This window comes from Numenius arquata, unplaced genomic scaffold (genome assembly GCF_964106895.1).
Source record: "Numenius arquata unplaced genomic scaffold, bNumArq3.hap1.1 HAP1_SCAFFOLD_1057, whole genome shotgun sequence".
Taxonomy (NCBI): domain Eukaryota; kingdom Metazoa; phylum Chordata; class Aves; order Charadriiformes; family Scolopacidae; genus Numenius; species Numenius arquata.
Genome location: NW_027415125.1, coordinates 1,433 through 23,824, shown reverse-complemented (window position 1 = coordinate 23,824; position 22,392 = coordinate 1,433). Strand labels below are relative to the sequence as shown.

Below are 22,392 nucleotides of genomic sequence, written 5' to 3'. Positions count from 1 at the left end.
TTACCCGGTGTCTATGGGGCAGGGTTACCTGGTCTCTATGGGGCAGGGTCACCCGGTCTCTATGGGGCAGGGTTACCTGGTCTCTATGGGGCAGGGTCACCCGGTCTCTATGGGGCAGGGTTACCTGGTGTCTGTGGGGCAGGGTTACCTGATCTATGGGGCAGGGTTACCCGGTCTCTATGGGGCAGGGTTACCTGATCTATGGGGCAGGGTTACCCGGTGTCTATGGGGCAGGGTTACCCGGTGTCTGTGGGGCAGGGTTACCTGATCTATGGGGCAGGGTTACCCGGTGTCTATGGGGCAGGGTTACCCGGTGTCTGTGGGGCAGGGTTACCTGATCTATGGGGCAGGGTTACCCGGTGTCTATGGGGCAGGGTTACCCGGTGTCTGTGGGGCAGGGTTACCTGGTCTCTATGGGGCAGGGTTACCTGATCTATGGGGCAGGGTTACCCGGTGTCTATGGGGCAGGGTTACCTGGTGTCTGTGGGGCAGGGTTACCCAGTGTCTATGGGGCAGGATCTCCCCATCTATGGGGCAGGGTTACCTGGTCTCTATGGGGCAGGGTTACCTGATCTATGGGGCAGGGTTACCCGGTGTCTATGGGGCAGGGTTACCTGGTCTCTATGGGGCAGGGTCTCCGTGGGGCGGCGATGGGGGGCTGGGAGGAGGCCGTGCTGGGGGCGCGACGGCGACACGAGGAGGAGGACACCACGAGGGACAGTGTCTTCACCTACACCAACAGCAACAACACCCGCGGTGAGGCCACCGGGGCGGCTACCGGGGGGGGGGGGGTGGCCACCGTGGGGAGTTTGGTGGCCACCGTGGGCCGGTGTCGGGGGGGGGGACGTGGGGCCACCCCGGGGAGTGGGGAGGACGGTAGCCACCCTGGGGAGGACAGTAGCCACCCTGTGCCAGTGTCAAGGGGACAGTAGCCACCCTGGGGAGGATGGTAGCCACTCTGGAGAGGATGGTAGCCACCCTGGGCTGGTGTCAGGGGGACAGGAGCCACCCTGGGGAGGATGGTAGCCACTCTGGAGAGGACAGTAGCCACCCTGGGCTGGTGTCAGGGGGGGACACCCTGGGTAGTGGGGAAGGTGGTGGCCACCCTGTTGAGTTGGTAGCCACCCTTAGAAATTGGTAGCCACCCAGGGGAATCGGTAGCCACTCTTAGGAATTGGTAGCCACCGTGGGGAATCGGTAGCCCCCGGTGGCAGTAGCCACCCCTGACCTCCTGGTCGCCCCCCCAGGCCCCTTCAAGGGCCCCAACTACCACATCGCCCCATGCTGGTTGGTAGCCACCCATGGGAGTTGGTAGCCACCCGTGGGAATCAGTAGCCACCACAGGGAATTGGTAGCCACCCAGGGGAATCGGTAGCCACCCTTAGGAATCGGTAGCCACTCTTGGGAATCGGTAGCCCCCCTTAGGAATTGGTAGCCACCGTGGGGAATCGGTAGCCAGTCTTAGGAATCGGTAGCCCCCCTTAGGAATCAGTAGCCACTCTTGGGAATCGGTAGCCACCGTGGGGAATCAGTAGCCACTCTTGGGAATCGGTAGCCCCCCTTAGGAATCGGTAGCCACTCTTGGGAATCGGTAGCCACTCTTGGGAATCGGTAGCCCCCCTTGGGAATCGGTAGCCCCCGGTGGCGGTAGCCACCCCTGACCCCCCGGTCGCCCCCCCAGGCCCCTTCGAGGGCCCCAACTACCACATCGCCCCGCGGTGGGTGTACAACCTGACCTCGCTGTGGATGATCTTCGTGGTGGTGGCCTCGGTGTTCACCAACGGGCTGGTCCTGGTGGCCACCGCCCGCTTCAAGAAGCTGCGGCACCCGCTCAACTGGATCCTGGTCAACCTGGCGGTGGCCGACCTGGGGGAGACGCTCATCGCCTCCACCATCAGCGTCATCAACCAGATCTCGGGCTACTTCATCCTCGGCCACCCCCTCTGCGTCATCGAGGGCTACACCGTCTCCGCCTGCGGTGGGTCCAGGGGATGTGGGGCAGGGGGTGGGGCAGGGGGTGGGGAGATGTGGGGCAGATGTGGGGCAGGGGGTGGGGAGATGTGGGGCAGGGACAGGGCCGCCCCCTCTGTGTCACCGAGGGCTACACTGTCTCCGCCTGCGGTGGGTGCGGGGGATGTGGGACAGGGTGTGGGGAGGTGTGGGGCAGGGTGTGGGGAGATGTGGGGCAGGGACAGGGCTGCCCCCTCTGCGTCATCGAGGGCTACACCGTCTCCGCCTGCGGTGGGTGCGGGCCATGTGGGGCAGGGGGTGGGGAGATGTGGGGCAGGGTGTGGGGCAGGGGGTGGGGGAGATGTGGGGCAGGGACAGGGCCACCCCCTCTGCGTCATCGAGGGCTACACCGTCTCCGCCTGCGGTGGGTGCGGGGGATGTGGGGCAGGGTGTGGGGAGATGTGGGGCAGGGGGTAGGGTAGGTCTGGGGGTGCTGGGCGATGATGTGGGGCAGGGATGTGGGGCAGCCCTCTGGTCTATCTCCATGTGTCCATCATCCACGGGTCCCACACTCCATGGGGCAGGTCGCTATGGGGCTGTACTCTATGGGTCTGCACGCTATGGGGCAGCCCCACTGATCCCCCCCTTCGCCCCCCCCCCCAGGCATCACAGCCCTCTGGTCCCTGGCCATGGGTCCATCCTCCATGGGTCCATACTCTGTGGGTCCATACTCCATGGAGCTGCACGCTATGGGGCTGTACTCCATGGGGCAGGTCGCTATGGGGCTGTACTCTATGGGGCAGGTCGCTATGGGTCTGCATGCTATGGGGCAGCCCCACTGATCCCCCCCTTCGCCCCCCCCAGGCATCACAGCCCTCTGGTCCCTGGCCATGGGTCCATCCTCCATGGGTCCATACTCTGTGGGTCCATACTCCATGGAGCTGCACGCTATGGGGCTGTACTCTATGGGGCAGGTCGCTATGGGTCAGGGCGCTATGGGGCAGCCCCACTGATCCCTCCCTTCACCCCCCAGGCACCACAGCCCTCTGGTCTATCTCCATGGGGTTGTTCTCCATGGGTCTATATTCCACGAGTCCGTTCTCCACGGGTCCCCCACTCCGTGGAGCTGCACGCTATGGGTCAGGGCGCTATGGGGCAGCCCCACTGATCCCCCCCCTTCGCCCCCCCCAGGCATCACAGCCCTCTGGTCCCTGGCCATCATCTCCTGGGAGCGCTGGTTCGTGGTCTGCAAACCCTTCGGGAACATCAAGTTCGACGGGAAGCTGGCGGTGGCCGGCATCCTCTTCTCCTGGGTCTGGTCCTGCGCCTGGACGGCGCCCCCCATCTTCGGCTGGAGCAGGTGGGGCCGGGACCCCCAACTTATGGGGCCGGGGACGACCCTCCCACCCCACGGGGACCTCGTCTTACCGCCACGCCTCTGCCCCACAGGTACTGGCCCCACGGCTTGAAGACCTCCTGCGGCCCCGACGTCTTCAGCGGCAGCTCGGACCCGGGGGTCCAGTCCTACATGGTGGTGCTGATGGTCACCTGCTGCTTCTTCCCCCTCGCCATCATCATCCTCTGCTACCTCCAAGTCTGGCTGGCCATCCGCGCCGTGAGTCCCGCCCCACGCCTGCGCCCCACGCCTGCGCCCCACGCCTGCGCCCCCCGCGGATCCCGGGGGAGAGCCCGTCAGCCCGCCTCCTCCCACGGCTTCTCCGTCCCCGGAGAGAGAGAGAGCTTTCTGCCCCACACGGAGCTCCCCGTGGGGCTCCTCTGCCCCACACGGACCCCGTCTGCCCCACATGGACTCCATCTGCCCCACACAGAGCTCCCCATAGAGCTCCTCTGCCCCACACGGAGCTCCCCGTGGGGCTCCTCTGCCCCACACGGACCCCATCTGCCCCACATGGACCCCATGTGCCCCACACAGCTCCCCATAGGGCTCCTCTGCCCCACACAGACCCCGTCTGCCCCACATGGACCCCATCCGCCCCACACAGACCCCATCTGCCCCACATGGACCCCATCCGCCCCACACAGAGCTCCCCACAGAGCTCCTCTGCCCCACATAGAGCTCCCCATAGGGCTCCTCTGCCCCACACAGACCCCGTCTGCCCCACATGGACCCCATCCGCCCCACATGGACCCCATCCACCCCACACGGACCCCGTCTGCCCCACACGGACCCCATCCGCCCCACACAGCTCCCCATAGGGCTCCTCTGCCCCACACAGACCCCATCTGCCCCACACAGAGCTCCCCATAGGGCTCCTCTGCTCCACACGGACCCCATCTGCCCCACACAGAGCTCCCCATGGGGCTCCTCTGCCCCACATGGACCCCGTCTGCCCCATATGGAGATCCCCATAGGGCTCCTCTGCCCCACATGGACCCCCTGGAGCCCACCTCACCCTATAGATCCCCCGTGTCCCCCATAGACCCCCCCATAGAGCCCACCTCACCCTATAACCCCCCCATCTCCCCCCATAGGCCCCCCCCATGGAGCCCATCTCCCCCCATAGACCCCCATGGACCCCTCTAGGGAGCCCATCTCCCCCCACGGCCCCCCCATGGAGCCCATCTCCCCCCATCTCCCCCCATTTCCCCCCACGGACCCCTCTAGGGAGCCCATCTCCCCCCACAGACCCCCCCCATGGAGCCCATCTCCCCCCATCTCCTCCCATAGACCCCCACAGACCCCTCTAGGGAGCCCATCTCCCCCCATAGACCCCCCCATGGAGCCCATCTCCCCCCATAGACCCCCACGGACCCCTCTAGGGAGCCCATCTCCTCCCATAGACCCCCCCATGGAGCCCATCTCCCCCCACGGCCCCCCCCATGGAGCCCATCTCCCCCCACGGCCCCCCGCCCTGACCCCCCCCCACCTCTTCCCGCAGGTGGCGGCGCAGCAGAAGGAGTCGGAGTCGACGCAGAAGGCGGAGAAGGAGGTCTCGCGGATGGTGGTGGTGATGATCGTGGCCTACTGCTTCTGCTGGGGGCCCTACACCATCTTCGCCTGCTTCGCCGCCGCCAACCCCGGCTACGCCTTCCACCCGCTGGCGGCCGCCCTGCCCGCCTACTTCGCCAAGAGCGCCACCATCTACAACCCCATCATCTACGTCTTCATGAACCGCCAGGTGGGGCTGGCCGTGGGGCTGGGGCTGAGGGATGTGGGGCCGGGAGGTGGGGACGGGGTGGGGGACATGGGGATGGGCTGGGAAGGGATGGGAAGGGATGAGGACATCTCCAACCCCATCATCTACGTCTTCGTGAACCGCCAGGTGGGGCTGGGATGGGGATGTGGGGCTGGGATGTGGGGCTGGGAGATGGGGATGGGGTGAGGGACATGGGGACAGGATGAGATGGGCTGGGAAGGGATGGGAACATCTCCAAACCCATCATCTACGTCTTTGTGAACCGCCAGGTGGGGCTGGGTGTGGGGATGTGGGGCTGGGATGTGGGGCTGGGAGATGGGGATGGGATGGGGGACATGGGGACGGGATGGGGGACATGGGGATGGGGTGAGATGGGATGGGAAGGGACGGGAACATCTCCAACCCCATCATCTACGTCTTTGTGAACCACCAGGTGGGGCTGGGTGTGGGGATGTGGGGCTGGGATGTGGGGCTGGGAGATGGGGATGGGATGGGAGACATCAGGATTGAAGGTGGGGATGGGGTGAGGGACATGGGGACGGGATGGGGGACATGGGGATGGGGTGAGATGGGCTGGGAAGGGATGGGAACATCTCCAACCCCATCATCTACGTCTTTGTGAACCGCCAGGTGGGGCTGGGATGGGGATGTGGGGCTGGGAGATGGGGCTGGGATGGGAGACATCAGGATTGGAGGTGGGGATGGGGTGGGGGACATGGGGATGGGGTGAGATGGGCTGGGAAGGGATGGGAACATCTCCAACCCCATCATCTACGTCTTTGTGAACCGCCAGGTGGGGCTGGGATGGGGACGTGGGGCTGGGATGGGGATGTGGGGCTGGGATGTGGGGCTGGGATGTGGGGCTGGGGCTTGGGGACGGGATGGGAGACGTGGGGACGGGATGGGGGACATCAGGATGGGATGGGAAGGGACGGGAACATCTCCAACCCCATCATCTACGTCTTCGTGAACCGCCAGGTGGGGCTGGGACGGGGATGTGGGGCTGGGATGGGGATGTGGGGCCGGGGGATGTGGGGCCGGGGGATGTGGGGGGGCCCATCGGGGTGCGGTGGGAGGTCTCACTGGTCTCACTGGTCTCACTGGTCTCACTGGTGTCCGTCCCCCCCAGTTCCGGAACTGCATCCTCCAGCTCTTCGGGAAGAAGGTGGACGATGGCTCCGAGGTCTCCACCTCCCGCACCGAGGTCTCCTCCGTCTCCAGCTCCTCCGTCGCCCCCGCCTAGAGACACCCCCCCTCCCCCCAAACCCCCCCCGCAGCCCCCCCTCCCCCCCCCCCTCCCCAAAATAAACGTCTCCCGGGACACGCCCACCCGCTCGCCTGCGCCCCTCCCCCACCCCCCCATAACCCCCCCCAGTCACAGACACCCCCCCCCGGGGGGTCCCCCACTTTCCGTCCCCCCATAGACCCCCCCCAGGACCCCCCCAGTCACAGACACACCCCCCCCCAAGGAGCCCCCCCCCCCCCCCAGGGCCACAGACCCCCCCCCCCAGATCCTTCCCATTACCCCCCCCGGGTCACAGACCCCCCCCAGGACCCCCCCAGTCACAGACACCCCCCTCCCTCAGGGGGTCCCCCACTTTCCATCCCCCCATAGATCCCCCCCAGGAACTTCTGGGGGTCACAGATGACCCCCCCTGGGTCACATCCCCCCATAGACCCCCCCCCCAGGACCCCCCCAGGGTCACAGACCCCCCCCGGGGGGGTTCCCCGCTTTCCGTCCCCCCATAGACCCCCCCCCCAGGAACTTCTGGGGGTCACAGACACCCCCCCGGGGGATCCCCACCCCCCCCCTCACAGACACCCCCCAGGACCCCCCCCCGGGGCCACAGACACCCCCCCCAGTCACAGACCCCCCCCCCATGCGGGTCCCATCCCCCCATAGACCCCCCCCAGTCACAGACCCCCCCCAGGAGCCCCCCCCCGGGGCCATAGACCCCCCCCCCCAGACCCCCCCCAGTCACAGACCCCCCCTATGGGGGTCCCATCCCCCATAGACCCCCCCCAGTCACAGCCCCCCCCCCCCCCCCCGTGGGGGTCCCCACTCACCCCTGAGGTGAAGTGAGAAGCCGGCCTCCTGGCCCCGCCCCTCCCGCCCCGCCCAGCCCTGCAGCCAATAGGAAACCCCCCGGGCTCCCGCGCCGCGCCGCCATTGGCGGGAGGGGACGTCACTCAAGCCCCGCCCCGCCCCCCGCGTTCTCCGGACCCCGGCGGGCGGGAGCGGGAGGGCGGGGCGTCGGCGCCCAGCGGCCAATCAGAAGAAAGGAGAAGGGGAGGGAGGGCGGTGGCGGCCAATCACAGGCGGGCGGGTCGCGCTCCCGCTGATTGGCTGAAAAGGGCGGGAACGGCGCGCGGCGGGGCCGGCGGGAGCAGGTGGCGGCCGCGCGCGGCAGGCGATTGGCTGAGGGAGGGAAAGGCGGGAAGGGCGGGATCTCCCATTGGCGGAGAGGGGCGAGGGGAGGGGCCGCTCCCGTTGGCCCAACCCATCCCGGTCCCGCCCCCCGGCGCCTGAGGGGGAGCTGAGGCGAGAGGGCGGCGCCATTTTGTCCCGGCGCCGGCGGGAAGGGGGGGGGTCTTTCCCCGCTCCTGAGGGCCCTGCCCCCGCCGTGAGGAGCCGCCGGAGCGGGGCGGGTTGAGAGGAGCCGGCGGTGGGTACCCTCCCATGGCGGGGGATAGAGGCCCCGGAGCCTCCCGCGCCCGGAGCCGGGTCAGTGCAGTCGCCGCGGGTCACCACCCCCACCCCCCCCCCACCCCCCGGCCCCGCGGGTTGGGGTGGGAACTGGGGAGGGAAGGGGCGTCTGGCGCCCTCTGGGGGGGGGGCGTGGGGTCCCCTGTGTCGTCGTGTCCCCCCCTGTGTCGTCGTGTCCCCCCCTTCCCGTCCCTCCCGGTGCCCACCTGGGGACACGCAGGGTCACATGACGCCACCCCCCGAGACACTGGGGGGGTGGGGGGGGAGCTCCCCCTCATACGTGGAGGGGGGCGTGGTCTCCGGCGGGAAGGGGGCGTGTCCTAGGGGAGGGGGCGTGGCCTCTGCTGGGGGAGCATGTCTTCTGTTGAGAGGGGGCGTCTCCTAGGGAAGGGGGGTGTGGCCTCTGGCAGGAGGAGGGGGGAGGGGGCGTGGCCTCAGATGGGAGGGAGGTGTGTCCTCTGGAGGGGGGCGTGTCTTCTGGTGGGAGGAGGAGGAGGAGGAGGGAGGTGTGTCCTAGGAAAGGGGGTGTGGCTTCTGGTGGGAGGGGGTGTGTTTTCTGGTGGGAGGGGGGCGTGTCCTAGGAAAGGGGGTGTGTTCTCCAGCAGGGGGCGTGTCTTCTAGCAGGAGAAGGGGGAGAAGGGGTGTGGCCTCAGACAAGAGGGGGCGTGTCTTCCAGCGGGGGTGTGTCTTCTGGCAGGAGGGGGTGTGGCCTAGGAAAGGGGGCGTGTTTCTCCAGTGGGGGCGTGGCCTCCAGCAGGAGGGGAGGGGAGGGGGGAGTGGTCTCAGATGGGAGGGGGTGTGTCCTCCAGCGCGGGGGCGTGTCTTCTGGTGGGAGGAGGGGGAGAGGGGGCGTGGCCTCTGGCCAGAGGGGAGGAGAGGGGGCGTGGCCTCAGACAGGAGGGGGCATGTCTTCTGGTGGCAGGGGGCGTGTCCTGGGAAAGGGGGGGTGGCCTCTGGAGGGAGGGGGGGCGAGGTCTCTGGCAGGGGGCGTGGTCTCCGGCAGGGGCGTGTCTTCTGGCAGGAGGAGGGGGAGAAGGGGCGTGGCCTCAGACGGGAGGGGGCGTGTCTCCCAGCAGCGAAGGGGGCGCATCCTAGGGGGGAAGGGGGCGTGTCTTGTGGCGGGAGGGGGAGGTGAGGGGGTGTGTCCTGAGGCTCCTCCCCCCTCCCGGCATGGCCCCGCCCCCTCCCGGCCTGGCCCCGCCCCCCCGGCCCGCAGCGCGCCGCGCCTCGGGCACCGCCGCAGCGCCGGGAGCCATGGGCCGGTACGGGGAGGGGGGGGGGACACGGGGAGGGGGGGCACTGCCAGCCGGGGGGGGGGGGGAGTGAGGAAGGGGGGGGGGCCTTGGGAACGGGGGGGGGGGGGGGAACAGGGACGGGGGGCGCTGCAAAGGGGACGGGGGGGAGGGGTGTCATTGCAGGGGGGGGCACCGCGGGGTGGGGGTGGGGGTGTTTATGGGGGGGTCTGGGTCTGGGGGGGGGGGAGGGGGTTGGGGGGTGTCGGGGGGGGGCGGTTGGTGCGTTCACACGCGTGTGCACCGGCCGGGGGAGGGGAGGTGTGAGGGCACCCGCGTGTGCGGGTGGGTGTCAGGGGCAACATGTATGTGCAGGTGTGCGTGGGGGGGGACACACACGTGTGCAAGCATGTGAACGCGGTGGGGGGGGGCACACGCGTGTGCGGGGATGTGCAGGTGCGCTGGGGCACAGGCGCGTGCGAGGGCATACGGGCGCATCGGGGGCACGCGTGTGTGTGTGGGGTGATGCGGCACACGTGTGTGCAAGCGTGCCGGGGGCACAGGTGCGGTCGGGCACACGCGTGTGCGAGGGCGTGAAGGGCACACACGTGTGTGAGCGTGCCCCGTCCGGGCTCTGGTCCCGGGGGGGGGTGGGGGGTGTCCCCATCCCCCCCCCTCCCCCCTCTACTCGGGGCGGGGGCGGGGCTTGCACACGCGTGTGCCCCGGGGGTGGGCGGGGCTTGCGCAGGTGCCCCCCCCCCCCCGCCCCCCCCTTTGGCGCAGTCCTCGCGCGCCCGCCGCAGGGCCGGGGGCGGGGCCGCGCCGCACAGGCCACGCCCCCGCCGGGCGCTCATTGGCTGCTGCCGCGGGACGGATGGGCCGGGGGGCGGGGCCTGGGCGGAGGGAGGGAGGGGCTGGGAAGGATGGAGGGGATGGGGGGAACTGGGGGTTACTGGGGGGAACTGGGGGTTACTGGGCAGACTGGGAGGACTGCGAGTTAATGGGGGAACTGGGAATGGTGGAGAGTTACTGGGGGAAACTGGGGGTTACTGGGGAAACTGGGGGGAACTGGGGGTTACTGGGCAGACTGGGAGGACTGCGAGTTAATGGGGGAACTGGGAATGGTGGAGAGTTACTGGGGGAAACTGGGGGTTACTGGGGAAACTGGGGGTTACTGGGGGGAATTGGGGGTTACTGGGAGTTACTGGGTGAACTGGGGGTTACTAGGGAGAACTGGGGGTTACTGGGCAGAGTGGGAGCTGCTGGGAGTTACTGGGGGAACTGGGGGTTACTGGAGGGAACTGGAAGAACTGGGAGTTACTGGGAGAAGTGGGAATGGCTGGGAGTTACTGGGTGAACTGGGGATTACTGGGGGGAACTGGGGGTTACTGGGAGGACTGGGAATGGCTGGGAGTTAATGGGGGGATTAGGGGTTACTGGGCAGACTGGGAGCTGCTGGGAGCTACTGGGGGAACTGGGGGTTACTGGGCAGACTGGGAATGGCTGGGAATTACTGGGAGAACTGGGAGTTACTGGGAGAAGTGGGAATGGCTGGGAGTTACTGGGAGAACTGGAGGTTACTGGGGGGAACTGGGGGTTACTGGGAAGACTGGGCACTGCTGGGAGTTACTGGGAGAACTGGGGATGGCTGGGAGTTACTGGGAGAAATGGGGGTTACTGGGCAGAGTGGGAGCGGCTGGGAGTTACTGGGGGAACTGGGGGTTACTGGGAGTAGTGGGAGTTACCGGGAGTTACTGGGAGAAGTGGGAATGGCTGGGAGTTACTGGGTGAACTGGGGGTTACTGGGGGAAATTGGGGGTTACTAGGGGGAACAGGGGGTTACTGGGCAGACTGGGAGCTGCTGGGAGTTCCTGGGAGAACTGGGGGTTACTGGGGTGAACTGGGAGTTAATGGGAGAACTGGGGGTTACTGGGGGGAACTGAGAGTTCCTGGGGGAACTGGGGGTTACTGGGGTGAACTGGGAGTTAATGGGAGAACTGGGAGTTCCTGGGAGAACTGGGGGTTACTGGGGTGAACTGGGAGTTAATGGGAGAACTGGGAGTTCCTGGGGGAACTGGGGATTACTGGGGGAACTGGGAGATGCTTGGAGTTCCTGGGGGAACTGGGGGTTACTGGTCAGACTGGGAGCTGCTGGGAGTTACTGGGATTTACTGGAGGACCTGGGGGTTACTGGGAGACCTGGGGGTTACTGGGAGCTTGTGCAGAGACAGGGAATTAGGGGGGGGGGGGGGGGGGGGCACTGGGAGATACTGGGAGTTACGGGGCGGGGGGGGGGAGTTACCGGTTGGGATTTACTGGGGAAACTGGGAGTTAGTGGGGTTCACTGGGTGTTACTGGGAGGTGCCGGTGTGCGTGTGGGGTGACAGCGGGGTGACAGACGTGTCCCCAGGTGTGGCCCGGGCAGGGGGGGCGGCCGCCCCTGACCCCGCCCATGGCCTGGCCCCCCCCCCCGCCGGCACGAGCCACCAGCCAGGGGGGGCCCCCCGGCATGACCCCCCCCGGGCCCCGCCACCGTCATCGTCACCGTCACCGCTGAGCAGGTCAGAGCCCCCCCCGGCCTGTCCCCAAGCCCCCAGTGATGTCCCCAACGATGTCCCCAAACCCCCAGTGATGTCCTCCAGCCCCCAACGATGTCCCCAGTGATGTCCCCAAGCCCCCAATGATGTCCTCCAGCCCCCAACAATGTCCCCAATGATGTCCCCAAGCCCCCGATGATGTCCTCCAGCCCCCAGTGATGTCCCCAATGATGTCCCCAGCTCTGTCCCCAAGCCCCCAGTGATGTCCCCAATGATGTCCCCAAGCCCCCGATGATGTCCTCCAGCCCCCAACGATGTCCCCAACGATGTCCCCAGCTCAGTCCTCAAGCCCCCGATGATGTCCTCCAGCCCCCAACGATGTCCCCAGTGATGTCCCCAAGGCCCCGATGATGTCTTCCAGCTCCCAACGATGTCCCCAAGCCCCCAACTCTATCCCCAAGCCATGTCCCCTGTCCCCAAGCCCCCAGTGATGCCCCCAAGCCACATCCCCTGTCCCCAATGACGTCCCCAAGCCATGTCTAATGTCCCAAATGATGCTCCTGGTCCCTAATGATGTCCCCAATCCCCAGTGATGTCCCCAAGCCCTCACTGATGTCCCCAAGCCCCCAGTGATGTCCCCAAATCATGTCCCCTGTCCCCAGTGATGTCCCCAAGCCATGTCCCTGGTCCCAAATGATGCTCCTGGTCCCTAATGATGTTCCCAATGATGTCCCCAAGCCCTCACTGATGTCCCCAGCCCATGTCCCCTGTCCCCAGTGATGTCCCCAAGCTCTCACTGATGTCCCCGAGCCCCCAGTGATGTCCCCAAGCCATGTCCCTGGTCCCAAATGATGCTCCTGGTCCCTAATGGTGTCCCCAATGATGTCCCTGGTCCCCAGTGATGTCCCCAAGCCCTCAATGATGTCCCCGAGCCCTCACTGATGTCCCCAACCCATGTCCCCAAGCCCTCAATGATGTCCCCAAGCCCTCAATGATGTCCCCGAGCCCTCAATGATGTCCCCAAGCCCTCACTGATGTCCCCAAGCCCCCAGTGATGCCCCCGACCCACGTCCCCTGTCCCCAGTGATGTCCCCAAGCTCTCACTGATGTCCCCGAGCCCCCAGTGATGTCCCCAAGCCATGTCCCTGGTCCCAAATGATGCTCCTGGTTCCTAATGGTGTCCCCAATGATGTCCCCAAGCCCTCACTGATGCCCCCGAGCCCCCAGTGATGCCCCCGACCCACGTCCCCTGTCCCCAATGATGTCCCCAAGCCATGTCCCTGGTCCCCAGTGATGTCCCCGAGCCCTCACTGATGCCCCCGAGCCCCCAGTGATGTCCCCAAACCACGTCCCCCGTCCCCAGTGATGTCCCCCAGCCCCGTCCCCCCCTCGCGGCGTGTTGCGTCCCCGTCCCCACGGCGGTGTCCCCCTCCCCTCTGCAGGCCGGCGCCATGGGGGACCTGGCCGGCGCCGGGGGGGAGGCGGGCGCCGGGGGGGGCTTCGGCGTCAGCCTGGGGGAGCTGCGGGCGCTGATGGAGCTGCGCGGCGCCGAGGCCCTGCTCAAGGTGCAGGAGGCCTACGGGGACGTGCAGGGGCTCTGCCGCCGCCTCCGCACCTCCCCCACCGACGGTAACCCCCCCCCCGCCACCCCCCCGGGACCTCCCCCTCCCCACGGAACCCCCCCCGACCCCCGGGACCCCCCAAGAACCTCCCCCTCCCCATGGAACTCCCCTGGGATCTACCCCTCCCCATGGAACCACCCCAACCCCCCTCTTCCCCCGGGACCCCCCAAGAACCTCCCCCTCCCCACGGAACCCCCTCGGGACCTCCCCCTCCCCATGGAACCCCCCCGACCCCCGGGACCCCCCAAGAACCTCCCCCTCCCCACGGAACCCCCTCGGGACCTCCCCCTCCCCATGGAACCCCCCCGACCCCCGGGACCCCCCAAGAACCTCCCCCTCCCCATGGAACTCCCCTGGGATCTACCCCTCCCCATGGAACCACCCCAACCCCCCTCTTCCCCCAGGACCCCCCAAGAACCTCCCCCTCCCCATGGAACTCCCCTGGGATCTACCCCTCCCCATGGAACCCTCCCCGACCCCCCAAGAACCTCCCCCTCCCCCTGGATCCCCCCCGGGACCTCCCCCTCCCCATGGGACCCCCCCAGACCTCCCCTTCCCCCCGGGACCTCCCCTTCCCCATAGGACCCCCCAGAGACCCCCCCCAGGATCCTCTGAGACCTCCCCCTCCCCCTGGGACCCACCAAGACCTCCCCCTCCCCATGGGACACTCCCCGACCCCCCCAGGACCTCCCCGTCTCCCCGAGACCCCCCCGGGACCTTCCCATCCCCCTGGAACCCCCCTGGACCCTCTGAGACCTCCCTTTTCCCCCTGGGACCCCCAAGGACCCCCCAGGGACCCCCCCTGAGATAATCCCATCCCCTGGGACTCCCAGAGACCCCCCCCCAAGGACCCCCCCCAGAGATCCCCCCATCCCCTGGGACTCCCAGGGACCCCCCCCAGAGATCCCCCCCATCCCCTGGGACTCCCAGGGACCCCCCCCCAGAGATCCCCCCCGTCCCCTGGGACCCCCAGGGATCCCCCCCAGAGACCCTCCCCCAGAGATCCCCCCGTCCCCTGGGACTCCCAGGGACCCCCCCCAGAGATTCCCCCGTCCCCTGGGACCCCCGAGGACCCCCCTGGGGATCTCACAGTCCCCCCAGCAGGCCGTTGGGGGGGGTGTGTGTGTGTGTGGGTGCTGTCCCCCCCCCAGCAGCGTTGGTGTCCCCCCCCCTCCCCAGGGCTGTCGGAGGCCCCGGGGGAGCTGGAGCGGCGCCGGCAGGTCTTTGGCCGGAACTGGATCCCCCCGAAGCGCCCCAAAAGCTTCGCGGAGCTGGTGTGGGAGGCGCTGCAGGACGTCACCCTCATCATCCTGGAGGTGGCGGCCGCCGTCTCCCTGGGGCTCTCCTTCTACACCCCCCCCGGCGGGGACACACAGGGTGAGGGGGGGGTGTGTGTGTGTGTGTGTGTGTGTGTCCCCCAGAGTCCCCTCGGCTCGTCCCCGTGTCCCCCCCCCTCTACTCTCCGCGAGGTGCCACCTCCCGCCTGCCCGACCCTGCCCAGGGGCCACCTCCGTGTCTCCATCCTGAGCCGTCGCTGTGTCCCCATCCCTGCCCAGATGCCACCTCCCAATCCCCATCCCTGCCCAGATGCCACCTCCATGGCCCCATCCCTGCCCAGATGCCACCTCCTCGTCCCCAAATCCCCATCCCTGCCCAGGGGCCACCTCCATGTCCCCACATCTCTGCTCAGATGCCACCTCCCCATCCCTGTCCAGATGCCACCCTCCCAATCCCTATCCCTGCCCAGATGCCACCTCCATGGCCCCATCCCTGCCCAGATGCCACCTCCCAATCCCTATCCCTGCCCAGATGCCACCTCCACGTTCCCCCATCCCTGTCCAGATGTCACCTCCCCAATCCCCATCCCTGCCCAGATGCCACCTCCATGGCCCCATCCCTGCCCAGATGCCACCTCCATGTCCCCCATCCCTGCCCAGATGCCACCTCCCCAATCCCCATCCCTGTCCAGATGCCACCTCCATGTCCCCCATCCCTGCCCAGATGCCACCTCCCCATCCCCATCCCTGCCCAGATGCCATCTCCACCTCCCCATCCCTGTCCAGATGCTACCTCCATGTCCCCCATCTCTGCCCAGATGCCACCTCCCCATCCCCATCTCTGCCCAGATGCCATCTCCACCTCCCCATCTCTGTCCAGATGCCACCTCCCCAATCCCCATCCCTGCCCAGATGCCACCCCCATGTCCCCCCATCTCTGCCCAGATGTCACCTCCCCATCCCTATCCCTGTCCAGATGCCACCTCCCCAATCCCCATCCCTGCCCAGATGCCACCTCCATGTCCCCGCCTCCCCATCCCTGCCCAGATGCCACCTCCTCGTCCCCAAATCCCCATCCCTGCCCAGATGCCACCTCCCCATCCCTATCCCTGCCCAGATGCCACCTCCATGGCCCCATCCCTGCCCAGCTGCCACCTCCCCATCCCCATCCCGCCCTGCCGTGTCCCCGCAGCCTGCGGCCGTGCCTCGGGGGGCGTGGAGGACGAGGGGGAGGCGGAGGCGGGCTGGATCGAGGGGGCGGCCATCCTGCTCTCGGTGGCCTGCGTGGTCCTGGTCACCGCCTTCAACGACTGGAGCAAGGAGCGGCAGTTCCGGGGGCTGCAGAGCCGCATCGAGCAGGAGCAGCGCGTGGCCGTCGTGCGCCGCGGCCGCCAGGCACAGGTCCCCGTGGCCGACCTGGTGGTGGGGGACGTCGTCCAGGTCAAGTACGGTGGGTGCCACCGCCACCACCCCCACCCCCGCGGGGGGGACGGCGGTCCTGATGCTGGGGGCGGGGGGACGCCAGGGGTGGTGGGGACACGGTGGCCCTGATGTTGGGGATGGGGGGACACCAGGGGTGGTGGGGACACGGTGGTCCTGATGTTGGGGTGACGGGTGATGGTGGTGAGGATGGGGGGACACCAGGGGTGGTGGGGTCATGGTGGCCCTGATGGTGGGGATGGGGGACATCAGGGGTGGTGGGGTCATGGTGGTCCTGATGGTGGGGATGGGGGGACACCAGGGGTGGTGGGGACACGGTGGCCCTGATGGTGGGGACGGGGGGACATCAGGGGTGGTGGGGTCATGGTGGCCCTGATGATGGGGATGGGGGGACACCAGGGGTGGTGGGGTCATGGTGGTCCTGATGGTGGGGACGGGGGGACGCCAGGGGTGGTGGGGATGGGGGGACACCAGGGGTGGTGGGGACACGGTGGTCCTGATGGTGGGGATGGGGGGACACCAGGGGTGGTGGGGACGTGGTGGCCCTGATGGTGGGGATGGGGGGACACCAGGGGTGGTGGGGACGTGGTGGCCCTGATGGTGGGGATGGGGGGACACCAGGGGTGGTGGGGACACGGTGGCCCTGAAGCTGGGGATGAGGGGACACCAGGGGTGGTGGGGTCATGGTGGCCCTGATGATGGGGATGGGGGGACACCAGGGGTGGTGGGGACGTGGTGGCCCTGATGATGGGGATGGGGGGACACCAGAGGTGGTGGGGTCATGGTGGCCCTGATGCTGGGGATGGGGGGACACCAGGGGTGGTGGGGACACGGTGGTCCTGATGTTGGGGTGACGGGTGATGGTGGTGAGGATGGGGGGACACCAGGGGTGGTGGGGTCATGGTGGCCCTGATGGTGGGGATGGGGGGACGCCAGGGATGGTGGGGACGGGGGGACACCAGGGGTGGTAGGGTCATGGTGGTCCTGAAGCTGGGGACGGGGGGACACCAGGGGCGGTGGGGACACGGTGGCCCCGATGGTGGGCTGACGGGCACGGGAGGGTGGGGGGTCAGGGTAGCCCCCCCCATCCCAGGGTGGTGGCCCTGGGGGGTGGTGGCGGGGTGGTGACACGTGTCCCCCCGTCCCGTCCCCCCCCGCCCCTTGTCGTCGTCCCCCCCCCCGCAGGTGACCTGCTGCCGGCCGACGGCGTCCTCATCCAGGGCAACGACCTGAAGATGGACGAGAGCGCCCTGACGGGGGAGTCGGACCACGTCCGCAAGGCGCCCGACAAGGACCCCATGCTGCTCTCGGGTGAGGCGGGGGGCGGAGGGGGAGACACGCGCGGGGAGGGGGGACCCCCTGCTTTGACACCCACCCCCCCCTTCCTCCGTGTCCCCTCCGTGTCCCCTCCTCCCGCCAGGGACCCACGTCATGGAGGGCTCGGGGAAGATGGTGGTGACGGCCGTGGGGGTCAACTCCCAGAGCGGCATCATCTTCACCCTGCTGGGGGCCGGCGAGGAGGAGGAGGAGAAGAAGGAGAAGAAGGGTGGGTCATGGGCCCCCCCGCCACCGTTGTCCCCACGGCCCCCCCGCTGTCCCCACAGCCCCCCCCGCTGTCCCCACGTCTGTCCCCACGGCCCCCCCACTGTCCCCACGGCCCCCCCGTTGTCCCCACAGCCCCCCCCGCTGTCCCCATGTCTGTCCCCATGGCCCCCCCGTTGTCCCTACGGCCCCCCCGCTGTCCCCACAGCCCCCCCGCTGTCCCCATGTCTGTCCCCACATCCCTCCTGCTGTCCCCACGGCCCCCCCCGCTGTCCCCACGTCTGTCCCCACGGCCCCCCCACTGTCCCCATGGCCCCCCCGCTGTCCCCATGTCTGTCCCCATGGCCCCCCCGTTGTCCCTACGGCCCCCCTGCTGTCCCCATGGCCCCCCCACTGTCCCCATGTTTGTCCCCGTGGCCCCCCCCACTGTCCCCATTGCCCCCCCGTTGTCCCCACAGCCCCCCCCGCTGTCCCTATGTCTGACCCCACAGCCCTCTCGTTGTCCCCCCACTGTCCCCATGTCTGTCCCCATGGCCCCCCCCACTGTCCCCATGGCCCCCTCGTTGTCCCTACAGCCCCCCCGCTGTCCCCACATCTGTCCCCACGGCCCCCCCGTTGTCCCCACATCTGTCCCCATGGCCCCCCCACTGTCCCCATGTCTGTCCCCACGGCCCCCCCACTGTCCCCACAGCCCCCCCTCTGTCCCCATGGCCCCCCCCGCTGTCCCCATGCCCCCCCCCCCCCCCCCAGCACTGTCCCCTCCTGTCCCTGGGGAGCCCGGGGACCCCACGGTGACCAGGGCCGGGCTCTGTACCCCCCCCGTCCCGTCCCGGCTCTGCCCCGATGCGGAGGGACCCTGGGGGGGGTTGGGGGGTGGGTGGGGGGGTGTCCCCTCCCCTCCCCGACGCCGTGTGTCCCCCCCCCAGGGAAGGCGCAGGACGGGGCGGTGGAGACCCTGCAGAGCAAAGGTGGGCTGGCGGAGGGGGGGTCGTGCGTGTGCGTGTGTGTGTGACAGGGGGAGCCCCCCCCCCCCCCCTTCGGCCCCCCGTTTCCCCCCCCCCACCCCGGGGCCCGTGTCACCCAGAGGGTGCGGCGCGGGGGGGGTGGGGTGGTGGTGTGTGCCTGCGTGTCCCCCCCCCAGGCAAGAAGCAGGAGGGGGCGGTGGCCATGGAGATGCAGCCCCTGAAGAGCGCGGAGGGGGGGGACGCGGAGGAGCGGGAGAAGCGGAGCCCCCGGAAGGAGAAGTCGGTGCTGCAGGGAAAGCTCACCCGGCTGGCCGTGCAGATCGGCAAGGCAGGTGGGCAAGGGGGGGCCCCCGCCCCCCACCACCACCATCACCCCCCCATTCCTCCACTCTCTGGCACCCGCACGCCCCTGCCAGCCCCCATCCCCCTACCCCTGTCCCCCCACCCCTGCCACCCCCCAGTGTCCCCCTACCCCTGTCACCCCCCCATCCCCCTACCCCTGTCCCCCCCACCCCTGTCACCCCCTCATCCCCCCACCCCTGTCACCCCACCCCTGTCACCCCCCAGTGTCCCCCCACCCCTGCCACCCCCCCATCCCCCTACCCCTGTCCCCCCCACCCCTGCCACCCCCTCATCCCCCCACCCCTGTCCCCCACCCCTGCCACCCCCCAGTGTCCCCCCACCCCTGTCACCCCACCCCTGTCACCCCCCACCCCCACGTGTCCACCCTTCCCTGTCCCCCCACCCCCGGCACCCCCTCCTGTCCCCCCCAACCCCTGCCACCCCCCCCCAGTGTCCCCCTACCCCTGCCACCCCCCCCTGTCCCCCCACCCCTGTCCTCCCCACCCCTGCCACCCCCCAGTGTCCCCCTACCCCTGTCCCCCCCAGCCCCACGTGTCCACCCTTCCCTGTCCCCCCCACTCCTGGCACCCCCCATGTTCCCCCCCACCCCTGCCACCCCCCCGTGTCCCCCTACCCCTGTCACCCCCACCACCCCTGTCACCCCCCCCGTGTCCCCCCTTCCTTGTCCCCCCCACCCCTGTCACCCCTCTGTCTCCCCACCCCCATCCCCCCAACCCCGTCCCCCACTCCTGTGACACCCCTGTCCCCCCACTCCTGGCACCCCCCGCGTTCCCCCACCCCTGTCCCCCCTGGTCCCCCCTTCCCTGTGCCCCCCTCCCCAGTCACCTCCCTGTCCCCCCACCCCTGTCCCCCACTTCTGTCACCCCCCATGTCTCCCACTCCTGTCCCCCCTCCCCTGTCCCCCCACTCCTGGCACCCCCCTGTGCCCCCCTCCCCTGTCACCCCTCTGTCCCCCCACCCCTGCCCCCCACTTCTGTCACCCCCCATGTCTCCCACCCCTGTCCCCCCCCCCGCGTCCCCGCCGTGGGTCTGAGGGCCGTGTGTGGGGCAGGGCTGGCCATGTCGGCGGTGACCGTCATCATCCTGGTGCTCTACTTCGTCATCGAGACCTTCGTGGTGGAGGGGCGGCCCTGGCTGGCCGAGTGCACCCCCGTCTACGTCCAGTACTGGGTCAAGTTCTTCATCATCGGCGTCACCGTCCTGGTGGTGGCCGTCCCCGAGGGGCTGCCGCTGGCCGTCACCATCTCCCTCGCCTACTCCGTCAAGGTCAGGCCCCCACCTCCCTCCCTCTGTCCGTCTGTCCTCGGGGCTCCTCCCTAGATACGTCCCTCTGTCCTCCGCGTTCCTCCTCTTCCTCTGTCCGTCTGTCCTCTGGGCTCCTCCATAGATACGTCCCTCTGTCCTCCGCGTTCCTCCTCTTCCTCTGTCCGTCTGTCCTCGGGGCTCCTCCCTAGATACGTCCCTCTGTCCTCCGCGTTCCTCCTCTTCCTCTGTCCGTCTGTCCTCGGGGCTCCTCCGTAGATACGTCCCTCTGTCCTCCGCGTTCCTCCTCTTCCTCTGTCCGTCTGTCCATTCTCTGGGCTCCTCCATCCCTCTGTAGATACGTCCCTCTGTCCTCCACGTTCCTCCCCTTCCTCTGTCCGTCTGTCCTCGGGGCTCCTCCGTAGATATGTCCCTCTGTCCTCCATGTTTCTCCTCTTCCTCTTCCTCTGTCCGTCTGTCCATTCTCTGGGCTCCTCCATCCCTCCGTAGATACGTCCCTCTGTCCTCCGCGTTCCTCCTCTTCCTCTGTCTGTCTGTCCATTCTGTGGGCTCCTCAGTCTTCAGAGCTCCTCCATCCTTCCATAGATACTGTGTCTTCCATGTTCCTCCCCTTCCTCTGTCCGTCTGTCCTCGGGGCTCCTCCGTAGATACATCCCTCTGTCCTCCACATTCCTCCTCTTCCTCTGTCCGTCTGTCCTCGGGGCTCCTCCATCTCTCCGTAGATACGTCCCTCTGTCCTCCACATTCCCGCTCATCTGTCCGTCTGTCCATCCCCCAAGCTCCTGTGTCCGTCTGCTCCCCCGTCCCTTCTCCCTCCATCCCCAAACCTTGTCCCTCCTGTCCGTCCGTCCGTCTGTCTGTCCGTCCCCCCCGATGCTTCTCCACCCCCTTCTTGCCCCTCTTCCGGGATTGTCCATCTGTCCCCCCCTTCCCTCTGTCCCTCCCCCATGCGTCCCTCTCCCTGTCCCTCGGTCCGTCCCCTCGTCTGTCCTCCTGTCCTCCCGATCTGTCCCCCCGTCTGCCCCCCCCATCTGTCCCTCTGTCCATCCCCCCGTCTGTCCCTCTGTCCCCCCATCTGTCCCTCTGTCCGTCCCCTTGTCTGTCCCCCCATCTGTCCCTCTGTCCGTCCCCTTGTCTGTCCCGTTGTCTGTCCCCCCATCTGTCCCTCTGTCCCCCCCTCTGTCCCCCTGTCTTTCCCCCCCCATCCTCCCCTGTCCCCATCTGTCCCCCCGTCTGTCCCCCCCCATCTGTCCCTCTGTCCGTCCCCCCATCTGCCCCCCCATCTGTCCCTCTGTCCCCCCATCTGTCCCCCTGTCCGTCCCCCTGTCTGCCCCCCCATCATCTGTCCCCCCGTCTGCCCCCCCCATCTGTCCCTCTGTCTGTCCCCCTGTCTGTCCCCCCATCTGTCCCCCCGTCTGTCCCCCCCCATCCGTCCCTCTGTCCCCCCAGCCCCCCTACACCATCAGACCCCTCCCTCCCTCCCTCCTGGGGGTCCGTCCCTCCCCCTCACCCCCCCCACCCCCCAAACCCGGGGGTGCCCCCCCGCTCCCTTCAATCCCCCCCCCCCCCCCCCGTACCCCCACCCCTTTTTTTATTTTCCTTCTGTGTGTCCCCCCCCCCCTTCGTGTCCCGTCCCCCCCCCCCAAAGAAAATGATGCGCGACAACAACCTGGTGCGTCACCTGGACGCCTGCGAGACCATGGGCAACGCCACCGCCATCTGCTCCGACAAGACGGGGACGCTCACCACCAACCGCATGACGGTGGTGCAGGCCTTCCTGGGGGGCACCCACTTCCGCGCCCCCCCGGCCCCCGCCGCCCTGCCCCCCCCCACGCGCACCCTCCTGCTGCAGGCCATCGCCATCAACAGCGCCTACACCACCAAGCTGCTGGTGAGGGGGCGGGGGGGGGCGCTGGGAGGCACTGGGGGCACTGGGGGGCAGTGGGGACACTGGGGAGGACATGGGGGGGCACTGGGGGGGCAATGGGGGGATACTAGGGGACACTGGGGGCACTGGGGAGGACATGGGGGGACACTGGGGGGCAGTGGGGACACTGGGGAGGACATGGGGGGGCGCTGGGGGGCACTGGGGAGGACATGGGGGGGCGCTGGGGGGCACTGGGGACACTGGGGAGGACATGGGGGGACACTGGGGGGCAGTGGGGACACTGGGGAGGACATGGGGGGGCGCTGGGGGGCAGTGGGGACACGGGAGGACATGGGGGGGCACTGGGGGGCACTGGGGAGGACATGGGAGGCGCTGGGGGGCAGTGGGGACACTGGGGAGGACATGGGGGGGCAATGGGGGGCACTGGGGACACTGGGGGGCAATGGGA

At 68.6% G+C, this 22,392-nt stretch overlaps 2 protein-coding genes across 2 annotated transcripts; both read left to right on the top strand.

Moving 5' to 3' along the window:
* The first annotated feature begins 650 nt into the window (after positions 1 to 650).
* On the top strand, positions 651 to 6,351 carry LOC141478397 (red-sensitive opsin). Its single transcript, XM_074167483.1, has 6 exons — positions 651 to 756; positions 1,682 to 1,978; positions 3,142 to 3,310; positions 3,400 to 3,565; positions 4,851 to 5,090; positions 6,238 to 6,351. Exons 1-6 carry the CDS (start codon positions 651 to 653, stop codon positions 6,349 to 6,351), a joined length of 1,092 nt encoding a protein of 363 aa, XP_074023584.1.
* Positions 6,352 to 13,035: 6,684 nt separating this feature from the next.
* Positions 13,036 to 21,947, top strand: LOC141478395 (plasma membrane calcium-transporting ATPase 3-like; the record flags this gene model as incomplete). The annotated part of the gene is made up of 9 exons (XM_074167481.1): positions 13,036 to 13,213; positions 14,386 to 14,583; positions 15,676 to 15,933; positions 17,109 to 17,234; positions 17,344 to 17,469; positions 18,392 to 18,433; positions 18,607 to 18,762; positions 19,845 to 20,059; positions 21,705 to 21,947. Coding segments are annotated over exons 1-9 (1,542 nt in total), but the record flags the coding sequence as incomplete, so codon positions are not given.
* Positions 21,948 to 22,392: the final 445 nt, after the last annotated feature.